This window comes from Cyanistes caeruleus, chromosome 6 (genome assembly GCF_971803275.1).
Source record: "Cyanistes caeruleus chromosome 6, bCyaCae1.hap1.1, whole genome shotgun sequence".
NCBI lineage: Eukaryota > Metazoa > Chordata > Aves > Passeriformes > Paridae > Cyanistes > Cyanistes caeruleus.
The window spans coordinates 44,449,186-44,476,370 of NC_141706.1; the positions used below are offsets into that span (position 1 = coordinate 44,449,186).

Here is a 27,185-nt window from a genome sequence, read left to right on the forward strand (position 1 = left end):
CCTTAACACCATGAAGAAGAAATAATTTTAATACTAGACAAGCTCTTCACTAAAGATAAAATGGGGGAATAAAAAAGATAAGAAGAAGATCATAAGTAGATAAGAGATTAAGTTGCCAAGAGGATTTTAGCTTTCAACTTAGTCATTCTGTACTGGATTACAGAATTATTGAGTGAGTCTACCTATTGTTTTCCATAGAACTCAAACAAGGGGCACCAAAGGGAAAAGAAAAGAAAAGAAAACAAAACAAAAAAAAAAAAAGGAAGAGAAACTTTTCAAAGCACAGCTTTTTTGATCTTCAAGAGTTTGCAAGCCTGTAACAAAGTGTGCCTGTGTTAAAAATTTTCCAAATTTTCTTGAGTAACATGAGGTCATTTCTGGAATAAAATTGTCTTTCCTGACATTCCAATGAGGAATTAGTGTGTTTTGGGAGATGGAGAGAGAGATCCTTTGCTGGTATCAGTTACTGTCATTATCTTCAGGTAAATCAGGATAATTTATAAAACAAGGACAGGACATTATGTTAATTATTCCTCCCGTGGGATACACCATCATAAACCTTTTTGTTTTGTGTTCATTTAGGTACAGCTCTCCGCGCATCTGCCTGCTGTACATGGTACCTTACCCCTGAATGGGAAGTCAGCGGGGCTGCGTGCAGACAGTGTTGCTCAGAGTGAGCAAAAGTGCCTGACCTGGGCTCTTGGTGAACTGCCTGTGATGGATTTTTTTGGTGTGAAGTTTCACAATTTTTTTAAAAAAATTAAACCTATGATGTAGAATAATCCTTTGCCCAAGGACTATTTCACTGCTTATACTCACGGGTAAACTGAAAACTGTATCCATTTTACATTAAATTAAAAAGAAAAAGGGACTTGTTTCCTAAAAAATAAGAAATAAGGGTTAACTGCTGCTGTCAAGTACAAGGGTATAAATCTGGAGTGAACCCACTGAGGTGAGTGGATGCATTTGGGAAATACGCAGTATATGAGTGTGGAATTAAATTTTTAATCTGGAAAGTCTACACCTCATTCCCAGACTGTTAAATGTTTCCAAAGAAATCAGTGAAGCCTAATAATACTTCCTTCAACCAAACTGTGTTTGCATGGTCCCAGTTCAGATGATGTTTGGTGTAAAACTCAGTTTCAGCCCACACTGCACAAGGAGTAACGGGGCATTGGTCTGGCACATTCATAGGTTTGTTTTATCATACCAACCTGTTTTCTGTTTTCAAATGTTTCTCCTTTTATCCAAGATCAGGCTGAGCTACTAACTGAAAAAAATCATGTTGGAAAGGATGTAAAACCGAAGGCTATATATGTATATACAGTATGTTTAAAGCATTTTATTTTTATATTTTGAATGCTCTAAATTAATAAAAGACAAATTATAAAGCATTTTGCTTTAGTTTTTTGAAACTATCTTAGTAGTGTCTTCTCTTTGGCCAAGCACTGACAATAAAATGCAACAACCAGGAACACTTGCTTAAAACCATAAACTTTTACAGAGCTAATTTTATTGATTTTAGCTATGAAATAGCATAGGTATGAAAAGCCACCGTTGCCAAATTCAGACAAAGGAGAGGCTTATTGAGCATGTTAATACAGGCATCCTTGGAAGCACTGAAAACACTTTCCTATTTTTAGCTTTTTGTTGCTTTTCCAATGCACTGAAAACACTCTTGAGATGAAGGCTTCACATGTGAACTGCCATTTCCAAGTAAAAATGCAGAGAGATATTTCTTCAGGACTGCTAAGGAAAAGGTTTGTACCTCCTTCAGAGGAACAACATTACTGCTAACAGAGTGAGCGTAGGATGGGGAGATACTGAAACTCTCAGTAATTGCAAGATATATATGCTTGCTTGACAACAAACCAAATTAGATAATGGAGACATTTTTTATAGCAGAATAATGCGTGATTTTAAATTATTTAAAAAGCTTTTTAAAAAGAAAATGTAGAATGGCACAACTGCACAAACAGAAACTATGTCTTCAGTCAGCATAGCAGAATTTACTGTATTTCACTGAGTTAGAATGGCCAGTAAGAATGCAAGTACATCCCTGGAATTTACATTTACAGTGACTGGGAAAAGCAAAAGCTTTAGCTTCAGAGCAACGTATTTTTACCTGCAGAAAGGTGCATTTCTTTGAGGTGTATGGCTAGCTAATTACAACTGCAGATGTGCTATCAGTCTACAAGCTTGTTTCACCATTCCATGGTGGAAATGAAAGGCTAAAGGGGCAGTCAGGGTGCACTGAGCATTTTTATCACAGGACAGCTCTTCTGGGATAGCATATCAAAGTGGAGGAAAAAAAATTGCAGAAAAATCTCACATGCCTAAAATTACTTTTTTCTGTTAATTTATTTACCCATTTCTTCTATGAATTCCAGGTTGGTTTGCATTTTTTCTGTAACCCGATGCGTACTAATTACTTCCAGTATCTTCTGTGATCTGAATGAGATTCATATATATATGCCTAAGAACAAGTAGGATATTTAGTAGTGTGCATGTTTTTAAGGTTGTGACTACTTGTGCTGTCCTTTTCTATCCAAACTTGAACTTGAAAAACTCTTCTATGAATGCTGAAATCGTGCTGGACTGAATTGGAACTGGACTCTGACTGAAGAGCTGCAGAATATGGATCATTTTCTTAATGTGGAGTCAGTGGAGCTATCAGTTTACATTACCTTAGTATCTGCCCCCCCAGGATTATTCATTTTTTTCCTTTAAAATGCCCTGAAAGTTTTTATCTTGCCATTTCAGCTGAAACTTTTATAAAAGTATATGGTTACATAGAATGTTTCTGTGTCAAAAAATTCCAGTTTGTCCTTTAAAAACTCACTGTCTTAATGTCTGCTTTATATTTTCTCTTGGTCCAGCAAAACAATTACAAATACCCAGTGCTATTTAATTATGCACTTACAGAAAAACATGTAGTCAAATGTTTTCTTGGATTAGGACCTAGAGACCATATTTGTTTGGAACTGTATTAACATCAGTGCAATCTGAGGGTATTTATTCAACACTAAAAAGGATAAGAATCACTTTTGCTTTATTATAGTGTGTTTTAGAATGCATATAGTTTTAAAGAATACATTTTTTCAGAAGTGCTACTTGTGATTAACTGTGTCCTGAAGCCATGCATAAACGTATTCGTAAACCAAAAGCATCACTGCTCCACCTAGAAGAAAAAATATTATTTTATTACACAGAAAAATCCAGTATTTTCAAGATTTTATAGAGCATTTCTAGTATGGAATATAAAACAGAATATGGCAAAGCCTTATTCTCAAAATGGATAGTTCTACTATTTCCTGAGTTCACTAAAAATTCACCAATTCATAAACCATACCAATTTTACTTAATAATAGATCATAAAGTTGATGTCAATAGCTTGTATATTTGATTTAATATTACTGTAGTACACCCTCAGTGTGATTTTTCCTTATAATTTTTCAATATTGATAGTTTTCTTTGTTCTTCTACAAGTGAAACTTTTCATTTGAATATATGTATATTTGTGTGCCTGTTTAATTGGATTTGGCCATGAAAGAGCAACATGACTGGAGGAATGACAAAAATTCATCTCCTGGATGTTAAAAATGCTACCAGGTAATATTCAAGAGAGTTTTTCACCTGTTTTTTTGCCATGTCTAAAGCAGAAAATCGCGATAAGGAAATGAATATACTCTTTCCTGGCTAGAAATCCACAGGCAAAGTTTTGATCTAATGAAATGGCATTATTTGCTAGAATTGGTAACAGTATAAAATCCCAGCTTGAAAGCCATAAAATATCTTTACTGTTAGTGAAGCCAGACTGCAACTGGGCTGTAATTACTGCATGAGATTAAAAAAAAGGAACATTTAAGAAGGTATATATACATATATACATATCTAAACATATATATATATATATATACACACATACACATGCATACATACATACATACATACACATATATATATATATATATATATATATATTTACATAGAGAAGCTTCTAGATGGAGAACATGGATTAAGAGAACCAGGCTGAATGAGTATATTATTTGTGGGTACCAGCACTGGGGCATAAATATCTTCTTGCCTTTGCCTGTTGGTTCAGTTGGTGGCTTGGAGTGGCACCTCTAACAAAGGAGGCTTCTGCTGAACTGGGCTCACCTTTCTAGGGATGGGCTGAGACAACCAGGCACACAGAATTACCACATGAGTTTCTCCATATCATTTACTCTAAGGAACCAACATCAAATTTGTTCTCTATGAAATTCTCCTTGAAAAGGAACTCACAGACAGCTAGACAGAGCAGATGTTTGTAAAAGGCTTTGACCAACAAACAAATCATAGACATAATGTCTAAGATGTGATTTGAACACAAATCAAGGCTGATTCCAAATCTCATGCTGTGTGATCTGTTTGTGTATCTCTTTTCCTGTAAACACTCACATGTTGGAAGAAGGAATTACCTTCCCAGTCACAATAAAGATTATGTTATTGTTTCATCAGAAAGTTAAACCTTTATGTTAGCTAGCCAACATAACTAAAAAGTATTTAGAATGAAGTTCACATGTAACTGACTTGCTGGATTGGGGCCAGAATGCACAGTCAGTAAGTCAGTAAGATGGAAAATTTTATTCCAAAATCTGCTGTGCTAAGACATACTGGGAAAGCTAAACACTGCCTTCTCTTTGTCTTGTGTGTAATCTAGTGTCTTTGGAGTGTGAGGGAAAAGGCTTTTAGCTCCAGAGCTCCTTGTTTCCCCTCCCCACCTTCTTCCTCACCCTGCACAATAACCAGGCATGGTCTAGTACTTAGCCAGGTGGATTGGATATGCAAACATTTACAGACAAACCTAATGCCTCCTTTATACTGCAGAACAGGCTCTGTACCTACTTGCTTCACCTATGTGTGTTCTTGCATATTAAACGACCAGCTTGAACAACTGGAAATACAATTCCATGGGAACGGGATAGTGTTCAAATTGGGGCTTCTGCTCTTTTTGATGCAGACTGCCTTTGTGGGCTGACAAAGTGTGAGGGCCCAAAGTGCTTTGCTTTCATGATTAATCAAAACCAGTCAGGAAAAAAAAAAACCCTCGACAAGCCAAAGAAGATACAGCTCTCAACCACTGTGCTCCCACATTTGGAGCAACAATTAGTAAGAAGGGGTCAGACTACAACCCCAGTTTTAAGATACCCTTGTCCTCTTAGTTTTCTAGGGCCATGCAAGTCTCTTCCCAGCTCTGCTATCAGCTTTTTGGTGTCTGCCCCCATAGGGCATAGGAGAAGAAAGTAACTGGAATTCAATATGCTTGGGCTGTGCTTTGACTCGTTGAGTGCATTTTATGGAGACACTCTAACCTGCATTTTAGGCTGAGTGCACATAGGTATGGAATAGTCCTAATGAACTCAAAAGATCACATTAGAAGGAATAAGAAACTTTAAGAAACTTCCAAAAGTTTTACAGTTCTGTTATTTGCATGTACTTTGGTTTGTTCATAGATGAAACAATTGCACAAACCAGCAGTTACTTGGATTTGTAATTCTCTGCTGTATATGTGTAAATGATTTTTTTTAGACACATATTTAGCCAAGTCCATCCATGATACTACTAGATGTTGCTATTTTAAAAAGAAACCATTCAAAGTGAAAGATATTTTGATTAATTTATTTGACTGATATTTAATACATTTTCTCAAGAAATTGAAAAATGGGAAGAGAAAGCAAGAACAAAAGCAAAATAGAAATGACAGAAGGAAAATTACCTGGACCCAGCCTCATGATCTTGGGAAGCAAGCCTTTGTACAGAGCTAGAAATCTGTAGCAGAAGAAAAACAAACAAAACATTTCAAACAATATCCTTGCTCTAAAAGAAGAACGGAATTGTAGCATATGTTTGTTAAAATGCTGGCAGAGCACTTAGAGGCAATTATTTGAAATTACACATGTTCAATAGCAGGCTGTATCTGGATTTTAACATTTTACAGAGGCAGATCAGATGAAGAGAAAAAGTTAATCAATGTTCAGTCACTAAAGCAATGTTGTGAGCCTAGCCAATCAGAAATATGACTTTAATCAGTGAGATGGGTTTACTTTCAAGACAAGTCTGTTAACAACAGCTGCATACAGGGACAAAATGACTGATATAATTGAATATCAAAGCCACAACTCAGTCACCACTTGAGAAATATTTTTAAATTTGGAAAACGTTATTACCACAAGGATCTGTCCTCAGTTTAATTATTTCAGCAATAATTTTAAAGGTACAGAGGCCTGCATAATTGCAATTAGATTAAACTGAGAAACAGTCTGTTTTCTGTTCATATTTTCCTTTTACAAAATGAAGAATTGAAAAAAATTACACATGAGATATGTGAAGCATTTACTTGGGGAGCATAAATTTTGACAAGGTAATAATCATCTTGTAAGTCTCTTGTAAAAGTTCATATGTAGCAGGAAGATATGTCCTTGTAATTGTAAAATAAATTTTCAAAATGCTACATTGGGCTCTTTTGATACGTGAGTTCAAGGGTGGCTTAATGGTCCTCATCAAATCTGAAATATAACAACGTGGTTTTATGGACCCATATGAACTAAAACAGAGGTCTGGACATTTATTAAAATAAAAATGTTTTACCCTTCCTCTTTATAGACTGTTGCCATAGTTTTAAAACAGGTTCTGTACTTGATCTCTCCAGGAACTGGCTGTGGTCCTTGAATCCTACTTTTTGCAACATCAAAAGGAATGTTAATAATTGAGGCTATTGTTCCTGAGACCAGCCCAATTCCAAATTTCCTCAAAAACTCCAAATTTGGATCCTACAAAAAAAAAAAAAAAAAGAGGAAAGAAAGAAAGAATAAAAAGGGAAACGGAAAGACCTGTGCAGGTTAAGCACTAGAAAGTAATAAGCATTTAATCAGAAAACTCACACAACCCACTCGTGTTATTTTAGCGGAACACATTAGGATTTCCTATGCTGGAACTTGTTTTCTTGACAATCCTATTGGCTATGTTTTTACACATGGTCTAAATTGCTGAAGTACACATTTCCTCACACAGGATTTATAAACACAGTTCATAAAGAAAGACTGGTATGGCATATGGGGATGATTTGTATAATTGGGCTTCACAATGTACTTAGTATTACTGTATCAAAACAGGAGAAATCCAAGCACACTATTAGCTAATTGGCCAGAATATTTTACAAATGACAGCAACTTCCACCATGAAGCCTACTAAAACACTCATTTGTGTGTTGGACCCCCAAATGCTAAATTAAATAAAGACTAATCTCAGTCTGCTGCCATTCCCCTCCAGGTTTTTTACATTTATTTTCACATGTAGCTGATCCACTGTACTGAGAAGTGCTAGCTTCCTGTTATTAACAATCCAACTCGGCACAAGAGAGCCTCCACGTTCTGCGCATTATAAACGGTGGTAATTCACTCAGCTAATTGGCTGAAGAATTTACAACAGATTGTTTCTGAACCCTACTATAAGCACACGGGAAAAGTTAGAAGTAGGTTAGAAGTGCATCTAAAAACTTCTTTGCTCACTCACAGTTCACCGTTCAACTGGGTTTTATTTGATCTTTTAGAAAGACCTCCTACTTTGGCATTTCTGTGACTTCAAAGAACCCAGAGTTTATCTGGGAGTCAAAGTCCCTTGAAGCAGGTTTAATCTTATTTCTCTAAGTAGTGGAAGTCACAGGGAAGTGTGTTCCAGAACATTTCCTATGCACATAATTTGGTTTTGCAATCGGTTTTCAACAGAAGGACCCTTTTTTTGCTACGTCAGATTCTTTATATGCAGCTTACTTCTGTCATGAAGGTGCTTTAATTTTAGAAAATCATCACTGAAGTAACAAATGATCTTGCTGTGTTAGAACATCAGCACAATGTTAAAGTAAGACAGATTTTTTATTTCCTAAACCCCTGTGTTTTCAAATGGAAAAGAAACCAAGAAAGAAGCTTTCATTTCCTGATTAGCAACAAGAAAAATAAGTTAAAACTTCTATAATACACACTGGATGATGCCCATACAGGTGCTAAGAAACAAACATCAAAATCAACAGAGCTCTTTATTACTTGCAGAAAAGCTCAATACCTTGATTTCACAAAACATGAAACATACTGATAAAAAGCAAATTAGAATCGCTTGTGGTATAAGAATTGTAGCCCTTTTTAGCAAAGATCTTAGCAAAAAAATTTCTGTTCATTCTGTACATACAGTGATTTAAATGCAAATAGAATAAAGCCAATGTTTCTGGTATCTAGAGAAGAAAAGAAGACCCCTTTTGAAACTTTGCCCATTCACAAAACTGGACTCTAACCAAAAGTACCATGGTCAACACCAGCTTTGCTATAACTTGATTTTTTTTTATCATAAGCCTCATAAGAAAGGCTTTTCTATGAAATTCATCACCGTAATATCTGGGAAATTTCATCAGTATAAAGAATCAATATAAATTTATGTGTCAAAAAATTAAAAGTAATTTTTTTTTCTAAAAGCAGAGCTTAGTGGGTCTGAGGTTATTCCACTACTCATTCTGATCCAGTCTTCTCCTAAATCACCTTGGCTTACTATTTCTTCAAGTCCATTGCACCACATCCACTTTTCACTCTCTATTCCTACACAGAACTTCTACATTGGCATGGATCTGAAAGGTACTAAAATAAAATTATTGTCTTCCCTTTTACTTTCTCACCAAGCTGAACAGCCTATTTGGGATGTCTTCCTTGCCTCCAGAAGTTCAGAGCCCCTTTGTCTTACAAGACCATGCATTCTCAGCACCCCTGGTGGGGTGCAGCAGCCCTTGTAAGAGGAGGCACATCTGCAGTGGCTGGGGCTGCCAGTGCCCAGCTTGAAATGGGTCTTGCAGTTGGCCACATTTCCAAGGGGGCTTTTAACAGGTGTGAGGAAATTTCATACTGTTAAAGAAATGTGGCAGCCACTTGGAGGAGGCAGTGAGCAAAGGTTTTAACAAAACTAATGTTTAAAAGCAAATCTAATTGCGATAAAAAATTGCAAAGTGAAAGCTGCTGGACACCTATAAATGCGCTATAAATGTAGATGCCATTTGCAAAATTTCATTGCTAGGGCAGAGGCATAGCTGCTAATTCTCTATGGTTGGTACATTAGTGGCCATTGAAAAAAAATTGGCTTATTCCATTTTCAGTAAACAGAGAAAAAGGTTGGCTGCAAATGGTCTGTTTAGCAGAATAGACTGAAAAATAGGAAAAATTATTTATTATGAACATTTAAAACACACACATGTCATTGATATAATTTAACCCCCCCAACCAACAAGATTTATTGTTTTTGGCAAAATGGGAAGCAAACATCCCTAACTGGAATGCAAATTTAATGCATGGTTTAGCTGACAGCTAAAAGGCTCATTCAGAGATTTTCATACATTTTCCACTTATGTTACAGATAGTGGACAGCAAATACATAGTCAATAGTCAAAACTATTTTACAAGTGTAGTATTCTTATTTCACCATTTTTCTATATTATAATTTTTATATATTCGTTAATATTACAAGATTTGCTTTAAGACCTTCTTTTCTGGTAAAATATACAAAATTAGCGAACTAGATTTTGTAATGAAATCAAGTATGTGAGAAATCTTGACAAATTAACAACTGTTTAATATTTTTCAGACTAACTGCAGTCCAGCTTCTACCAAATTCCTGGTACAGGTTTGATAACTCTAAGCCTCTAGTACCTGTCCACTGACAGAAGATGTTTAAGTTATAGGTCATAAATTATTTTTAAATACTTCTATTTAGCAGTCACTGAAATTCAGTGCATGTACCTGAGACACAATGATGGCCTGCACCGGCCAGATGAGGCCTGATCTATGTCTTCTTAAATTCAGGCTAAGTTTTGCATGGATTTTAATGGGATCCCATTATTAGAATTATTAAAATTATTGGCTATATCTCTCTGTACAGCCTGTCTGTGGCAGTGATGCTGGCTGGCCTAGAGTCCACGTAGCTCTATTAGCACTACAGAATGCTGTCACCATTCAAAACAGACTGGCTGCATGAAGCCAGCCCATTAGGAAGGGTTCCTTGCCTTGCCTGGCTCCCAAGCCCCACCCAGGCACTGTGCCAGGGGAAGTTCAGCAGTACAGGTGGCTGAGTTCCAGGGCTGCTCCTGCATTTACTAGCACAGATAGGAGCCACTGTGGAAGCCACCAAATCAAGCACAAGGCAAACATCTCCACTTATTTGCAGTTAACCCCACGCTGATTAAATTGCCTCTTGATTTTGCTAATATTTGAGGATAGCCGGGCCACTGGCTGACATTGAAGTAATTTCCCTTTTGTTTTCTACATATATTTAAACCATGTCATAGATGTTAAAATTTTTCTGCATCATACAAAATCTGTAGAAATTACTAATTTCCTTTATATCATAAAACTCTGAATCTTTCTAATAATATAATACTTGCTTCCTATTTTTTAAAATCTGAAATTAAGAAAAGCATGCTTATGCCAAATACTACTACTATTCAATTCCTATGCAAGAACATGTGCCATGATTCCCATAGAAGCTGCATGCTAGTTTCTGTCCTTACTTGCATATTTTCCTGAATTTTCTTCTAATAGTGATTATAATTTTTTAATCTTTTGATCAATAAAAAAATGTTTACCCCATCTTAGTAACAAGCTATGCTTGTGCCTTGAGTTTTTAGAATGTGTGACTAAAGTACACTGTATAAAATATGCTTAGATACACTGTAAGAAACTTGTAGAAACTTGTGGGTCAGCCACTCTTGAACAATTCAATTTACTGTAATAATCTGTAAATAAGAAGTGGAGCTTTTCTCCATTTACACAACGCTGCCAACAAAAATACCAGGCTACTCAGAAGTGCAGGAAAAAAAGAGGTGTTACTTCATCTGGGAATAGAAACCGATCCCTTTTGATGTGAATTGCACCTTCTTACATGGATATCACTACATATTACACCTGTGACTGTTTAACTGTCATCATCTAAAAATCACATTAGTGAAAACAGACTTCAGTAAGCAGCATACTGGAATCATTAATAAACCATGAGTTGTTTCTCATGGTCATTTAGAAAGTTGCTATTACCACATTTTCATTAGTAAAATTTCCTTTTGTTGTAAAGGGAATGCTTTCTTCCTTTGTTATTTAAAGTAATATAGGACTAGCAACATTTCTTTAAGTGAAATGACAGCTATAGTGATTTTTTCTCTTTAATTATAAGCGATATAAAGTTCCTGCACTTGACCCTTTACATCCTGTTTTGGACTGTCTCACTCCCATAAGGATGAAACTTCCCTGTCATCCTTCAATACCAGGTTGAACTCTCTTTTTGAGTAAATAGGTCCAGTGCCTGGCCAGAATAACCTAGATACTGCAGCGTGGCCATCTCTGCAAGCTTAGCCCCTTTGTGAATATTGACAGAAGTTCTAGAAACTGTTTTTTCTCTTCTAAGCCAGTTTGCCCCGAAGAAAGTGCATACATACCCAACATAAGCACAACATGTCTATATCTCATTTGCTGCCTTTTCGCAGTACTACCATGCTATAAAGGGAAATCAATAAAAATGATAATTCAAATATGACCACACTCAGCTTTGCTTAAAAAGTGAGAAGATCAAGTCCTTGATTTGCTTCCAATAAAATGCTATGGATCTCTGCAAAACAGGGCTAGTCACTGTTTATCACTAAATACCACAGCTTTGCACAGAAAAATAGAGTATGAGTTAAAATGTCAAACTTCTTATCTGATTGTCTATTGCATTGTATGAAGAACTTACTTTATTGACTGGAAGAATGTTTTTCACATTGAAGTAGAATCCAAAGTAAACCATGTTAAAAACTCCGTGACGGCCCAGTGTTGCAGTAAGGCCTTTGTTGAGTCCTTGGAAGCCCAGACCACCGGTTTTAATGATCTGCTGAGCTTGAACAAAGCTAGATGGTTGCTACACAAGCAAAAGAAGGAAGAGATCATCTTTACAAAAAGAAAACAATAAACATAGCATCATTTCCATCCTGTTGACAAAGACAGTGCTGCCAATTCTTGTAATTTTATATTAAGTATCACTGTATTTGTTATTTTCCCTTTCCTGTGACCGTATAAAAATCACAATGAAAAAAATGAAATTTTTTTAATGAAAAAAAAGATTCCCCATTTTTCTTATTGCTGAATAAGATGAAAGCAGGACTCGAGTACTGTAAAAGAATAGTACTGTAACAGATTTCCATTTTATAAAAGGCAAAAAGGAAGAATCTGCCTCATATCAGATAGCGTCTGCCTGACTACATGCACCTTTGATCTTTTTTTGAATATACGGTGAAATTCAGAATTAGTATTCCCCTTCTGAATATTTTACATTTTTTTAGCAGCATTATAGAAGTACTGCTTTCCAAAAGTTGTTGAATAGAGTTTGGCTTTCTCTAAAGCATAAAGCCAAAAAAAACCATAAAGCCATAAAGCTCTGGGTAGCCAAATCTATAATTAGAAAGGCAAAACACGACTTCCACTAGGAGGTTCAAACATGAAAATACAGAAGAATTTTGACTACACCACTGTGAATACCACTAATTTCAATACACTTATTTGTTTAATAGCTTTCCATTTCAAAATATCACCATGGTAGATCAACAGCATCAGCCAAATGATGCTTCTGTATCTGACACAGCATATGACAGCTTATTGAGGTGACTGACAAGTTTCATCTTTAATACAGAGTTTCATTCTGTTTTTTTCATATTTAATAACAAATATTATCCTGTTAATGCTCTGCATATATTTTACCAGAGTTTACTTTTCTATCTACTCCCAAGAATTCAAGTCAGAATCTATTCTAAAATGGAGGTATTAAACAAGGATACTATCAATAACATCCTTTTTTGTGCTCCAAAAATGGACATTAGATCTTTAAGAAATCATACAGCAACCTTCAACATTAAGGTATCCCTTGGTATCCCTCTTCTTGAATATGGATTTTCTCGTGACTCACAGGGCAAGCCTGTCACTTGCTGAGCACCTGAGATGGGATTTATAAGTCCAAATACAGACACCTGCAATGTCTACACCCGACTTCCCTTTTCAGTCCTTTAGTAACAAAGAGGACTCTCTCTGGCAGCATTTCCCTTTTACCAAAGGAGGTGTCATCATGTCAACTGATCAAGCCATAGAAGGTCTGCGGTTCATCACTGATGATGGAAGGACCTTAGACAGAGGAATTTATTGTACAAACATCTGGAGTTAATGCACTTCACACAGCTGTTGACTTTTACTTGATATAGACCTACTCAGTGGAACCTGGAGTCAGATTCTTCTCATCATAAAGCAGAAAATTGTATTTGTTTAATTAATCATGACTCTTGTGTCAGGTAAGAAGATTTTAATCATCATACCAGCTTCTACAGTCAGTGAGTTATCCAGGGCTGCAGGGAAAGGGAAAAAAAAAAAAAAAGGAAAACCAAACAACATGGTGTTGGGCTTCTTGCAGTTTACTTTAACAAAAAGCCACCATTATTTTTACCCAGAGCTATCCACATTACAAAAGGGCTGATACGTGATTTCTAGTGGCCTTCCTCTTTAAATCTATCAGCCCTGGAAAGATGATCTGCTCCCACAGAACAATTCAGCTGTCACCGCAGGGTGTGAATATTTGCTTTGGGGGTGTGCAGGAGTCTGGGTGTGAGTGTATGTGTTCATGCTCTTCCTTGTTCCTTTTAAACAAGATATATTTATTATTTCTATACAATAGTCAAAGAAATATGTGAACTGCATTAGGTTTCATCATGTAGTATGAAAGCTCCACAATGGGATAGGTACACACTTTACTTAAACCTTTTAGAAAAACAGTGCACGGTAATGCCTTATGCTGTATAATATAACCTCTGGACATGCTCCTTCCAATGGGCTTGAGTTTGCATGCTTTATTGTGGAATGTTCTTTAACATTTTCTTAATGAGAACTTGACGTCAAGGTATAAGGCCACTGGAGTTTTTCCTAATTTACAGCAAGTTTTGAAGTTCTAACACTTAAAAAAGATATATTAAAAACTAATGTGTCTGTGATATAGCAGTCTTTATAATTTTAGAACTTAATTTCCATTGGATTTTTTTTCTCTAGAGGTAGTAGTTAATATTTTCAATGTAAACTAGGTTTCTAGTAGAGCCCAAATACCATTTTATGGTATTTTGTGAAACTTTGCATTTAAATTAAATTAGAGAATATTCACCTGAACAAAACCAACTCAGAATGCTTTTGGACAGCTACAGTTTGATTATTGCATTATTCTGAAGGTCACCAAGGAAGAGATGCTGTAACTATAGGAAGTAATTGGCTAAAATTTATAAATAAACCACCCCAGACTTTGCTAGAAATTTTGCAGTAGAGAAAAAATTAAAATGTATGAAGTGAAACAATACATCGGTCTTTTGCAACTTTACATGGAATAGTTTGTTCAAAATATAACAGTGGTTTGTCTCTACTTAAAAGCAGAGCATTTTTAAAGTTAGGATAATTACATCTTCACAAGAGTGAAGCAGAAAGACCCAGAATATCTGCTTAGCTCACTACTGCTGGAACAGTAATAGTTCATAATTTTTATCACATCATCTTCTTGAGAGACAGATCCTCTCACACATTGCTTTTTCCTACTTTCAGTTTCTCTTCTTCCAGGATTCTAAATATTTTACTCCTCCTCTGCATTATTTATCGGTTTAGTGGCTTTGCTGCCCAAGTTTAAAAAATGTCTAGACTGGAGACTTGCAGCAAATAAACATGTCTTTCATATGCATTAAGAATCAAACAGGAGTTTACCAAACATTTTAAAATTTATTCTGGAAGAAAATGTTTTTCTGGATGAGTTATGGAATAGGCACCAGTTACTCTGTGGCACTTGGAAATCAGTAGCTGCATTTTTCCAGCGTGTACCTGAGGAGCTTGGCCCAAACAGGTTATGTAAATGGCCAGGTCATAAATCTCTTCACTGTGCATCCCCCAAAAGTGTTCAGTTTGTGCAGATGAGTGCTATGAGGCAGTAAGTTACAAGGCAAGTATTAACTCAGTCAAAACTTAATAGTAGAATATACAAAAATCATGTCCCACCAGGGATTCAGCCAACCTTTTCATATGATGCTTGTGTGATTTGGCACTACTACCATGATGCAGCTAATTTCTCAAAGATTTTTAAAAAGATGATTTGACAATTGTTATTTTTATTCAATGAGGAAAAAAAAAAGGAACTATATTACTGCCTTCCTTCCCTTTTTCCTGGAATATCTTCTGCATTAAAATTAATAGAAGCTAGTGCATTCCTGAGAATACTTGATTTTCATGAATCACTTTTTTCCAGTTTAATCTTTTTTCCCTCTCAACAGTACCCAGACTCGTGGGCACTGTTTTGCACAATGATTTCTTTGGATGAAACAATATTTGAATAAAAAAACTCTGAAGTGAAGCAAGAATTTAAATTATCAATGTACTTGTTATATAACAATTTTCCAGCTTGTGCTAATAAAAGTGAAGCCTTCTAAGTAAATTCATCCAAGAAACATAGCGTAAACTGGACTCTGTCTAGGGCACAGGGCTGTGGTGTTTAGTGCTAACCTTTGGTGCTTGCTTGAGGTCTGGAGCTTGCTGGGTAAATGTGCTGTGTACAGGGGGCTCAGTTTTGTACTCCTGGGTTACAATTCCTCACAGTGCTGGGTTGCTGGCTGCTCGGGAGGGATGGAGGTGCATTTCAGGCACAGAACACTTACAGAGGAGATGCTGATGTTCTGGCAATTCTGCATGCATCTCTACATATCTGAATTGGGTCTATTGGGTCTCTTCTGTTTCTGTTAAGCTTGTGGGAGAATCATTTACATCCGCCAATCTATTATAGACATTCTGCTCTCAGTACGAACCTCGAAGTGCATTATTCCCAATACGGTGGGAAAAGGAGAAGGAAGCAGTTTTCCTACCTCAGTGAAGGCGCTCTGATTGCTCTGTAAGGTAACCTTCACTACTTCAAACGGGTTAACCACAACTGCCTCTGTCAACCCAGATCCCAAGCCAGCAACTGCAAATGCCTAGGAAAGTTCAAATGAAAATGAAATATTAAGGAGTAATACTTCCTCTGCATCAGATTGTGAAACTGAGGGATACAATGCAAACTGCAAGACTACAGCAATGCAGCGGCATTCTATTGCTAAACAACTTTAGCTCTTGAGTAGATGCTGACAGTTCATGAAGACAATATGACAATAGCCATAAACCATACTCCAAAACAATCAAAATAAATGTCATAGCACGCCATGTCCATGTATTCTCTTTTCAGCTGGAAGGGAAAATGTGGTACCAAATTATTATGCAAACATGGAAAAAGGGGAAAAAGAATGTCCTCATGTTATCTTTGGGTGGACTCTGAATAATAACACAAATGTAAGTGTAGCTATGCAGCGCTGGAAAAAAGAAAATCTCTGAACTGAGCATTAAGCACATAACACTAACAAATTGACTTAAAAAATACATGTAAAAAACCAAAATAGTTCAGTACTCAAGCAAACTGCACAAGTAGATTGTTCGCTTAGTAGTTAACAATCCTAGAAAGGTTTATATGGGAATGAGAAATGCCAGCATTCATTGCAAGGATGAAGTAACTCCATTTACTTAGGTGCTGGTGGCATTTCATTTATAGATATGGAGATATTCACTGCTTTGCTTTCCATCATGGCACAGTATTTTAAGATACCTTAATTTATTCTTAACAAAAACCAAAATATTTAGGCCAATTGAGAAAACTCAGAGGGGTTAAATTTAATGAATTAATGTGATTTACACATTAATTGCTTTCACTTAACATCCTCAAACTCTCTAGGTGTTGAAAAAAGTTCCAGAACAAAAATACATTATAATGAGTACATTTGCTGAAATTCAATGACATTGATAGTACGGGAATAAACAATAGCGAGAAAAAACTTATTTAACACAGAGGGATTTGAGCAGGCACTCCTGAGAGCTCAAGAGAGGAATGGAAAGTTAGAAGGGTAGTGGCAAACTCCAGTCTTACTGTGTTGGAGAAGATTGTGTTAAAATTTGTTTTCCCAGTAAGATGAGAACATTTAATCATTAACCATGAGACTGAAGCCAGTAGGAAGATGGTGCTAATGTATGCATCTGTCTTTTGATAATAAATATTGCCTTGATATGAGGTCTGTTGAGGTACCTAGAAACATTCTGCTTGGCTTAGACCATAATCCCCATCAGTCTTTTTTTCCTTCACTACCTTAGGACCAAAAATGCCCCTATAGTAACAGTGCTGCACCAAAAATGTGAGGACTTTCTGATTTGTGAGGAGGTTCTAAGCGTTGCTGTATCTGTCCAGAGCAGCTTTTGGGAAGCTATTGCATGTTTAAAGGTTTTCAGCCTATTTTTCTTCCCCTCAAGAAAGTACCACAGAACCTTCAACTCTGTTCTTTCCACTTGCTAGAGAAGAAGTATCAGTGTCTCTATATACGCCTAAGGATGAGAACTGCAGAAAAATACCAGATAAAATAGGAGAGACTTCAAACAGCTATAGAGCCAGTGGGATAAATAAGAGGGAGAAGAAATTTACTTTAACCTAATTAATAAGAATTCCATGGCCATTCACTCACTGCAATTAAAGGGAGATGTAAACAGAAGCAATACTCTTTAAAAGAGACTTGAAATTACCAAAACCTTTATGGCACAGCCTTAAAAAGATCAATTGTTTCCTAAAGTTGTGATTTCATCATTGTGAAAAATACATTCTTACAGCACAGGAAGCAGTAGTTCTTATAGAAAATATTTTACTTCTAATGCACAGTAGCAGAAGTAAGATCCACACATGAGAATGCATGTTTACACCCTACATCTTGGCATTAAAACATTTCTGTGTATAGGTATGTCATACATTTTGTTTTTAAACCAGTTATTTCTTGAGATTAATTCCTAACTCCACTGATGGACAAGAGTGTTTTGCCATTTACTTCAAAGGAAATAGCAATTACTTATCAATAACTTATGTTTCTTTTATAAAGTTTTTAAAATAAGACTGGCATCTGTATTTTTGTTATAATTGCCCTGTGCCTTGGAGAATAGCACTTTGAAATGTTGAACTAGACACTATGACATGAAAATAAATAAATAATGATAATCAACTATTTTGGTTATTTTGTAAGAATGAAGTATGACAAGCTGTATACAGACTTTCCACGGTGGTTGTCATTATCCATGTTAATGAGTGTTATGATATTGTACGGAATTATTTTGAGGACATTTGATATAAAACATAATTTATCAATTTTGATAAATTCTTATTAATGTTTTTGATATGAAACATAATTTATAAATTTTGATAAATTCTTATCAATGTTTTCAAGCGACGAGTCTGTTTTGAAAAACTCTGGATTGAGCTGGACCATTTAATTTTGGGTTTCTTCTGTAGGAGGAAGCAGATGAGACAGACTGTTCAGCAGACACATACTGCAGTAGAACATGAAGTTCTGCATCCATACATACCAGTCCTGGGGGCAATGACACATATCCCAGTAGCTTCTTGTATTGTTCGAAGGTAAAAAACTGTGAACAGATGTCAGATTGAAATTGAATTTTAAAAAAATTATTAGTTACTTATGCAAATTAGTAGAAAGCAGACTACAATGGAGATTCATTTTCCTGAGTAGCTGCAAATAAATGTGAGCCATTTTTATTTCACACCCTCTGTAGCAGTGTTAGATGTGCAAGAGTAGACAACCAGGCTTCATAACTGATTTTATTAACGTGTCATGCATAATAGAAGCATAAGTGCAATTCAAGTAATGCTTTATCTAAAGTTCACTTACATCATATAGGACATATTTTAAATTTACAAACTTTTCCTTTGGCATTAACTTTCACATACTAGTTTAAATGTTGTAGCAGATATTACAATTTTCCCAAGAGATCACGCCCATATCCTTTTTGTAATGTGCTGCAATCGCTTTTGCATTTCTCACGCACTAGTCTCCCTCTCAGCAGAGAGATCCAATTGTGCATTTTGAAGATGGAAAGTCTGTCACTTTTATAATCTTCTGCTGTCAATAGACACACTACTTTTCTCTCCTTACAAATAAATCTTTCAGTCAATTGTCTGCTTTCAAACAGGAGCACTTTGAAGTTCTGAGCATCTGCAATTCCTTAGAGGATGTCTTGAAAGGTGTACTCTTGGGATTTTCAAGGAAGAAATAAGATCAGCTTCACCTGCACCAACTTGGTGAAAGGCAAACATTTGCAAATGTTTCATTTTACAGCCTACCATTTCTTGACACCTAAACCCATTGATTTTAAGAATACCTTCTGTGAATTCTTATAAAAATCAAAGCATAATTAATGAATGGATTTGTTCGTCCAAGAAGAAGGTTTAGAATAACTCTGCACTGAAGTCAGTAGGAAGCTTCCAGTTGGCATAGGCAAACAGATTTTCGTTACCTAGCTCCTTGTCTGTGGACATAAAGTCCAAGATGCATGGTCAAGATATACTCTAAAGAGTATATGTGACATTTTACAAATTATTGAGAAGATTCCCTCTGAAATACAACATACAATCTAGGCCACTATTTTAAAAACAACAACTCACACTACATCATATTCAAAACAGGGCTACCAGGCCCATTAATGAGAACTTAGAGATTATTTTGAGAATGAAGAATGGAGGAGAATAAATGATTTCCTTGTTTAGTTTAGCAAAAGAGGCACTGCAAGAGAATGAAAAACAAGGAAGATATGTAGCACAAAGAAATTAGGTGTAAAAGCAAAATATGAGTAGAATGTGGTTGGAGATCTGATTAAGCTTTCTTGCAACTAAAAGAGTAGAGTCCTGAAACAATCTTCCAATAAGAACAATAAGGTAAAATCTTTTTCACTTGTAGGGGAGAGTTTGATAAGTTTATGAAGAAACAAAATCCAGTTTATAATAATAAATAAATATATAAGCATAAATATATAATAAATAAATAAGTTTATAGAACAAAATCCAAAGTGTCTTAAATTCCTATTCTGCAAGCACATTGCTGAAGCCACTGAAAAAGCAGTCCAGTTGCTATCACACAAGACAGATCTGAGGGCAGTGAAAATGGTCTTCTAGCATGAGGATGGCAGAATTTGTGGGCTAAAAAGAGTAGGTATTTGAATTCTGGATAAAACTAAAAAGATTGGAGGTGTTATTCCACATAACTTTCACACATGGAACAACACAAGTCTCGTGAGTCCTGTAATCTGCCTAAGAAGTATTCATGTTTTTGTATACAAAACAAAGTGGCTTTCACACAGCATGTCCTGTATGATGGGAATGAAGAACACAAACCTGTCAGAGTTCCACCAAGACTGTAACACTGCAGGTTCATATCTCCTACTACAAGAGCTGTCACATCCCAGCCTAGCAAAATAGCCAGAACTTTTAACTTTCCTGTCTGCTTTTCAATGTTGACCTGTAACATTTGATCAGTTCAGAGCAAGCTGGTTCAAATGAAGGTGGGATCCTTGGAAAGTCTGTGAGAGGAGGCTACAATCCCTCCACACAGCATCTGCCCACGCATGAGACAATCAAACTGTTGCACCATGAGAGGAAGGCAATGAGCAATGAGGCCAATGGAGATGTGGGAATCATAAGAAACACAAGGGAATAGAGTTTCTAAGACAAGACAGAAAGACTGTGTGGCCTGTGCTGAGTCTCAGCCAAAGAAGACAAGCTCTGTCCCTCACGGTTCAGTACAACAGACCTATCAGAACAAGACAGCTATTCCATAAAACACGTGGACAGGAACACAAGTAATAAGCACCACATTTTCATTTGAAGTTGTTTAGAACCTTTGTCCTATGGCAAAGTCAACAAAAGTTTTTCGATCAAGACCTTCTTCAAATGAAAAGTCACTGGAATCATACCAAAACCATCAGAGAATTGGGTGTTAATGTGTTAATAATGCCACTGTTTTAAAGCAAGAGGGAATATGTATATATAATGCAAAATTGGGTTGTTAAATTCCGAAAACTGATGGGCTGCTACTCTGACCACTGGACGGATATTTTTTTATATACACAGCTGGGAGTATTATATCATTTTGCAGAAAAGGTCCTAGAACTGGGGCTCAGATTTTAACTACCCTCCAAAGAGTGTAGAGATTGAACATTAATCTTGCAAGCATCTTGAAAATATGTTTAAATTTTTTTCATTGGCCTTGACAATAACCAAAAAAGATAGAAGTGTTATTTAAACTTTAGCTCCATCTTTTTTGGACAACTGAAGGTATAATAGAGGTAAAAGTCTGACAAAGTGGGAGGGTAAGCTGCTTCACTGAACTAAATTAATTTCTTATTGTGATAAAATTTGCTTTATTCTCTTTCCAGAATCTTTCTAGTCATTGTTACCCTCTTAACCTTTAATGGAATTTCTGGTATTCCTTAATGTTTTCCATAGTGTTACAGATCTGTAAAATAGTTGTAATAAAGGCAGAATTACATTACCTAGCAATTTTTTTTTTGTCTTTAAAATGTTACCTTAGAAATCAATAGCTTCCTAGAGCCATAAATAAAATATCTACTTAAGAGTAACTATGCTTTAAATAATTTTTAAAAGAAAAAAAAATCAATAGCAATAAAATTTAACATAAATGTTGCTAGGTGTACTAGAGTGGCTAGTACACATACAATTTTGCAAAAAAAAGATTTCATATTGTATCATATGACTTCGTATACTGTCCACCCAAAATGTTTTTAAAAACATGGCATAATTTGTATTTTCCTCTACAGTTGTATTAAGTTAATAGCTTTGTGCAAAAAAAAATTTCTCAGAATAAACGTATTTAAAACATGCTTTTGTGTACATAATAACCAATATTGTCCATCTGGCAAAGATACACTTTAATTGAAGTTACACAGAAAATAGCCAAAGTACTTACCAGATGTCTCAATAACTCTAAGATAAAAATATATGCTTGAAACAAGATGTCTGGGAACACATGAGCAATATAAATTTGCCCCAAAAGTTCATCTGTTAACCATTGTATTGGCATCATCATTTCTTTTCTCCAAGTTCAATCTAACAGAAAGTTATAAACTTTGACTTTTCATCTTCCAGAAATACCAGCTTTCTTTTTAGAAGGGAAATAAAAAGAGAGAAAAAAAGAAATAGCAAGACAGACATGAGAACATAGTTGACTAAAAATGAAGCTGTATCTTCAACATTTAACTGAAAATCTGGAGCTAAATAACTTCGTTTTAATAGCTTTATTTTTACTTGAAAAAACACACACCAGATAAATACAATGTTCTAGTAGCACAAGTACATTTCTTCTTAGTACAAAATTTCCCTTGTCGATTCTCTACACAGTTTTATGACACTATAACTAGAACCTTTCAAAAAAGTTCATTACAAACATAAAAAAAACCTACTGGAACCTAGAAAATGAGTTTTTTCCTTTTGTGATTTCTCAAATCTCAGAATTATTGGCCTGAATACAGTCTTCCCCTAAATCTCACTAGTGATTTAGGCAGCAGAGAAGGGATAACTTGAGGCTTGTTCAGATGAGGACAACTCTTAGAAGAAAAAAAGGTTGGGGAGTGGGTCAGAGGAAGCAATGACTTTTCCTTTGGGATCATAGCCAGCTAAGGTTAGTGGAAATTTGAGGTAGGTTGGATTCTTTTCAGGTCAAAACATGGGTACAAATTCCACTCTGGATGTTAAAAATTGTACTGGCATATGACAGCTCACATGGAATTGTTTCATTATACAGGTCCTTACAAGGACACTATTGTTCAGCCCTGTTTGTCACTGAGTTGTTCTAATGTAGAACACAGCTGATGTCTCAACGTAACTTAAAGTCATCCTGATGCCCTTGGGACAGCAGTAAATTTAAAGGAATGGTGTAAATAATAAAATAATTCAACTATTTAATTAAAATGCTCACATGCTTAACATTTAAGTTTGATTCTCATGTTTGCAGAAAACTCAGCTCTCACATCAATGTGCAAGAACTAGGTAGAAACCAGCCCACTAAGAGAGGAGAAGTAAGACATTAATGGAGCTGTGAGCTCATGATGTACAAGAGTTTGAGAGAGCTGAGTCTGTTTAGCCTGGGGAAAAGAAAGGTAAGGTGATTTATTTCTGTCTTCCACCATCCAAAGTTTATACAGAAGAGAGTCAGATTTTCTCTGAGGCTGACAATGGAAGTGTGACAGGCAACACACAAAGGCTGCAACAGGAGGATTTGGACTGGATATAAGGCAAAATTCTTCACAGTAAAACAGTTAAGAACTCGAGGAGGAGCACAGAGTCTGCAGGTCTCCATCCTTTAAGATGTCAGAACTAAACTAGACAAGGCAACAACCTGCTCTAACCATGAAGCCAGCTCTGCTTTGATCAGAGACCTCTCCCTACTCAACATATTTTTATGATTCTATAATTATATTGAATATTTAAGACAATTTAATCAATTTAAGTAAAGTGATTTGAAATTTATGAATGACTCAAATTGGTAGGAGAAATCAAATGTGGGTTAGTATTTTTAACTAAATAAATGCCTGAATCTAAAAAGAACAGTCAGATTTACTTGATTTACTTTATCCTGTTTCAAATGAAATTAAATGGAGAGACAGAGGAAACATCACAATATGAAGGAAACGAGTTATTAGGAATCTTCTAAATATCATCCATCTATTCTTCACTGCCACTTTTCCATTAAACAGGAATTTAGTTTTCCTGGTTTTATTAAATAATTTTGAGATAAGTGACATATGTCACTTGCATCTAAAAAGCCAGTGCAAACAAGAAGATGACATTACCAGAGCTCCTTTAGGATTCTGTTACAAGGTCACATCCTGTCACTTTATACAAATATTATTCCTCTGTAAAGGAATTGGAATGTGAATGATTAATTGCAGACTAAGGACCAGAATCATATGCAGCCTTCTTAGAAAAAAAACAACAAAAAGAAAGAAAGGGAAAATCAAGACATTCTGTATAATAACTGCTTTTAGACACATTTGGTGCAACTATGGAAACTTCAAAGTTCTGAAGTAAAAGACTAAGAAACATTTACTCTTAACATAATAGCTGCTTTGATAGATTTAGAACTTTAGGATGATGTGCTTAATAATTAGGTTTTAATTAAAAAGGTTGAATGGCTCAACTGAAAAAATTGATGTATTGAAGTATTTTGCTTAGGAATGTTACTAAAATCCTGTTCTACAAATCAAAATAAAGGATAGTAAAAGAAAATCAGATCAGCAATTGACAGAAAATACACTTTGATAGGCTAGCATTTATAACTGTAAAAGAGCTGGAGAAAAATGTTTTGCACAATTAGGAGCTTTATCCATTATGATCTTAAATCTCTTCTAAAGTTACTATATGGAGCAGAGTGCTCTTTGAAGCTTTTGCTGGAGCACAAGAAAACTCTGGGCAGCACTTCAAACCTACTAAATAAGTACTTATTAGTGGCTTCTTTAATGGCTTTTTGTGTTAATTTATTAAGCTGTTAGTTGTTTTGCAAGTTGCTAGGCATTTTCAGTAAAACAAAATATGTAAACCAGAGGCAATTATGAAGCTAAAATAAAACTTAAACTATTTTATTAATTGTGACAATATAAAATAATTGCTATTTATTTTTTCAGTAGCTTTTGATACACAGGTCAAAATTAGCTTAAGATTTACGAGCCTTATCCTACACTTCTTAATCAAGGACAGTTTTTATTGTGCTATCAACAGGAAACTTTCCTCCTAATAAAAATCAGAGGATTAATATGCCAAATAAGTTTAAGATTCTAATCTCAGTCAGTGGGGGCGAAATAAAATGTTTTACAGCTGCCACTGTCCCTGCTTATATTTTTAAGGGAGGAAGCATGGGGTTTTTACCTTCACTGCCCTTTTGGGTGTCTCAGCCAAGACAGGAGGAAGTATTCCTTTGTAGAAGCCGAGTAATCTATCAAATAAAAAAAAAAAAAGAAATTATTTTTGTGTGGATAAACAACATATCAAAGCCATACTACCAATTCTATTTTAGCTTTTGAGTAAAGCAGCTAACTTTACAGCATTTCCAGGCATACAGACAAATAATGATACTCTCTGCTTGCTAAACAATTAATGTGCTATCAATTATATCATGTGCTGGAGAGATGATATAAAGAAATCAGCAATGAATATGTAAAAATAATTTTTTTTTTACTGAAATACAAGAAATTGTATTCAAAAGGTAAAGAACATTTTTGAAAATGAAAAAGAAGTATTATTTCATTGTTTTAATTTGCTTAGAACAACAATGTTTATATTAAAAACTGAAGTCAAAATCACAAAATACAGATTTGGCAAAAAACTGTGACTTCAAGTTGCATATAAAAACACTGCTTGCTCATCCTCAGATGCTAGGTCAGACATATTTTAAAGTTTAGTTTTAAACATGACTCAAAATGTATGAAGATTTTCTTTTAGCAACTCAGTTTTAACTCCAGTTACCTACATATATACAGCCTGCTACATGCCAGCACACGTGGCATTTACAGAGCCTGAGCTCTGCTTACAAGGTCAGCGTAGATACATAATGCTGGGTCTCTGGAATGCTTTAAATGACAAGCAGCTTTCAAAATCCCCATGTGAGGCAGAAATAGACAGTCCTTGTCTGCTAGGTCTGCACACTAACCTGGACAGAGCGTGGTGAGGATTCAGAAAGGGATCTTGTGGAATCACCAAGAAGAATAATAAAATTATCAAGGTTGGAAGAGACCTTCAAGATCACCCAGTCCAACCATCAACCCAGCACTATCACTGTTACCTCTAAAGAACTAAACCACATCACCCAGTGCCAGACCCAGATGCCTCTTCACCACCTCCAGGGATGATAACTCCACCACCTTTCTGGGAAAACTATTCCAATGTCTGAACACCCTTACAGTGAAAAAAACCCTTTTCAATATCTAATTTGCATTGTCACTCTTAGCTTACAGTCATAAGTTACCTTATTAGCCAACAAGAAAACATCCTACAATTTATCCATCTTCAGAATGTATACACATTTATTCAGGACTGTTAGAGGATTCTGTCTACACACAAAAAAAATTACTTAAAGCGAAACATTTGTGTTTTTTTAAATGTTGAAAGGTGGTGATGTTGGAATGTGATGATTCACCTTTCTAAAGCAGCCTACTCTTTAGAATACTTTTGCAGAGTGTGTAAGAGACATGACATCAACAGATTCTCCTATAGTTAATCTCTACATGTCAAAACAAAAGAAAACAACGAAATTCATATTCCCCACGTGAATTTAAAATACTACAAATGCTATACCGTTTTCCCCATTCTTCAGATGCTTCTCTGGAGTTCTCTGCTTAGGCTTCTCCAATATAAATAAAATAATTTAGGCTTTGTAAGGTGTTCTGGGTTGGGCATATTGCTTATCCTTACTCTGATGAAAGCAATGTGTAAAATCCAGACGATGACAAAAGGACACTTTGAACATTTAACACAATGATGGTTTCATGACAAAATACTGAAAGGTAGGAGATTAAGGAATTCAGTTGTCATCAGATGTTTAAATTTCCCCAAAGTCTTGCCTTCCAAACAAATATACAAATATAATTTATGTATCTATTAATATAGATATCGATATACCAGTAGATACCTATATATATGGATATAATAATATAAATGTGCTGGATCCATAGAATCATACAATCATAGAAACATAGAATGGTTTGGCTGGAAGGGACCTTAAAATTATTTAGTTCCAACCTTCCTGCCATAAGCAGAAAACCTTTCACTGCGTCCCATCCAGCCTGGTCTTGGTCTTTATCCTTAGTCCTGGGCTCGTTTTAGCCTTTAATGGTTCATACAAATTCAGAGCATATTGCTGATTCAACAAGCAATTGAAATATCAAATAACTTCAAGAAGGTGATTCATACATTTTAATGTGAATTCAAACTGAAACTGAGGTCCAAGTAGGATCAGCTACAAGAACACAGATCCCTGTAAACACTTTCTTCCTTTCAGCTCATTCTAAACCCCTGAAAGCATATCTTCAAAAGGCATCCTGCTTGCAATTTCTACTACTCCACATGACTGGAATTGGAAAAATAATGTCCTCCACTGCTTTACTCACTGGCGTAGCTCTCACTACAAAAAGTGAGCCTCAGTCTTGGTCTGCATTTTTACATTAGCA

General features: G+C 35.5%; 1 protein-coding gene across 4 annotated transcripts in view; it reads right to left on the minus strand.

The window, feature by feature from the left end:
- Positions 1–3,035: 3,035 nt before the first annotated feature.
- SLC25A21 (solute carrier family 25 member 21) overlaps positions 3,036–27,185 on the minus strand; it is a 236,191-nt gene continuing 212,041 nt past the window's right edge. The window contains exons 4-10 of one of the 4 annotated variants that reach the window (XM_086891703.1): positions 24,889–24,955; positions 18,522–18,581; positions 15,962–16,069; positions 11,794–11,958; positions 6,634–6,815; positions 5,762–5,814; positions 3,036–3,181 (exon numbers count right to left, since the gene is read on the minus strand). In XM_086891703.1, coding sequence (XP_086747829.1) covers positions 3,111–3,181; positions 5,762–5,814; positions 6,634–6,815; positions 11,794–11,958; positions 15,962–16,069; positions 18,522–18,581; positions 24,889–24,955 — 706 coding nt within the window. In that variant the 3' untranslated portion in view covers positions 3,036–3,110. Of the gene's footprint in view, positions 3,182–5,761; positions 5,815–6,633; positions 6,816–11,793; positions 11,959–15,961; positions 16,070–18,521; positions 18,582–21,934; positions 22,120–24,888; positions 24,956–27,185 lie in introns of those variants that run through there. The other 3 variants (XM_023927859.2, XM_086891704.1, XM_086891705.1) reach the window with 3 other exon arrangements.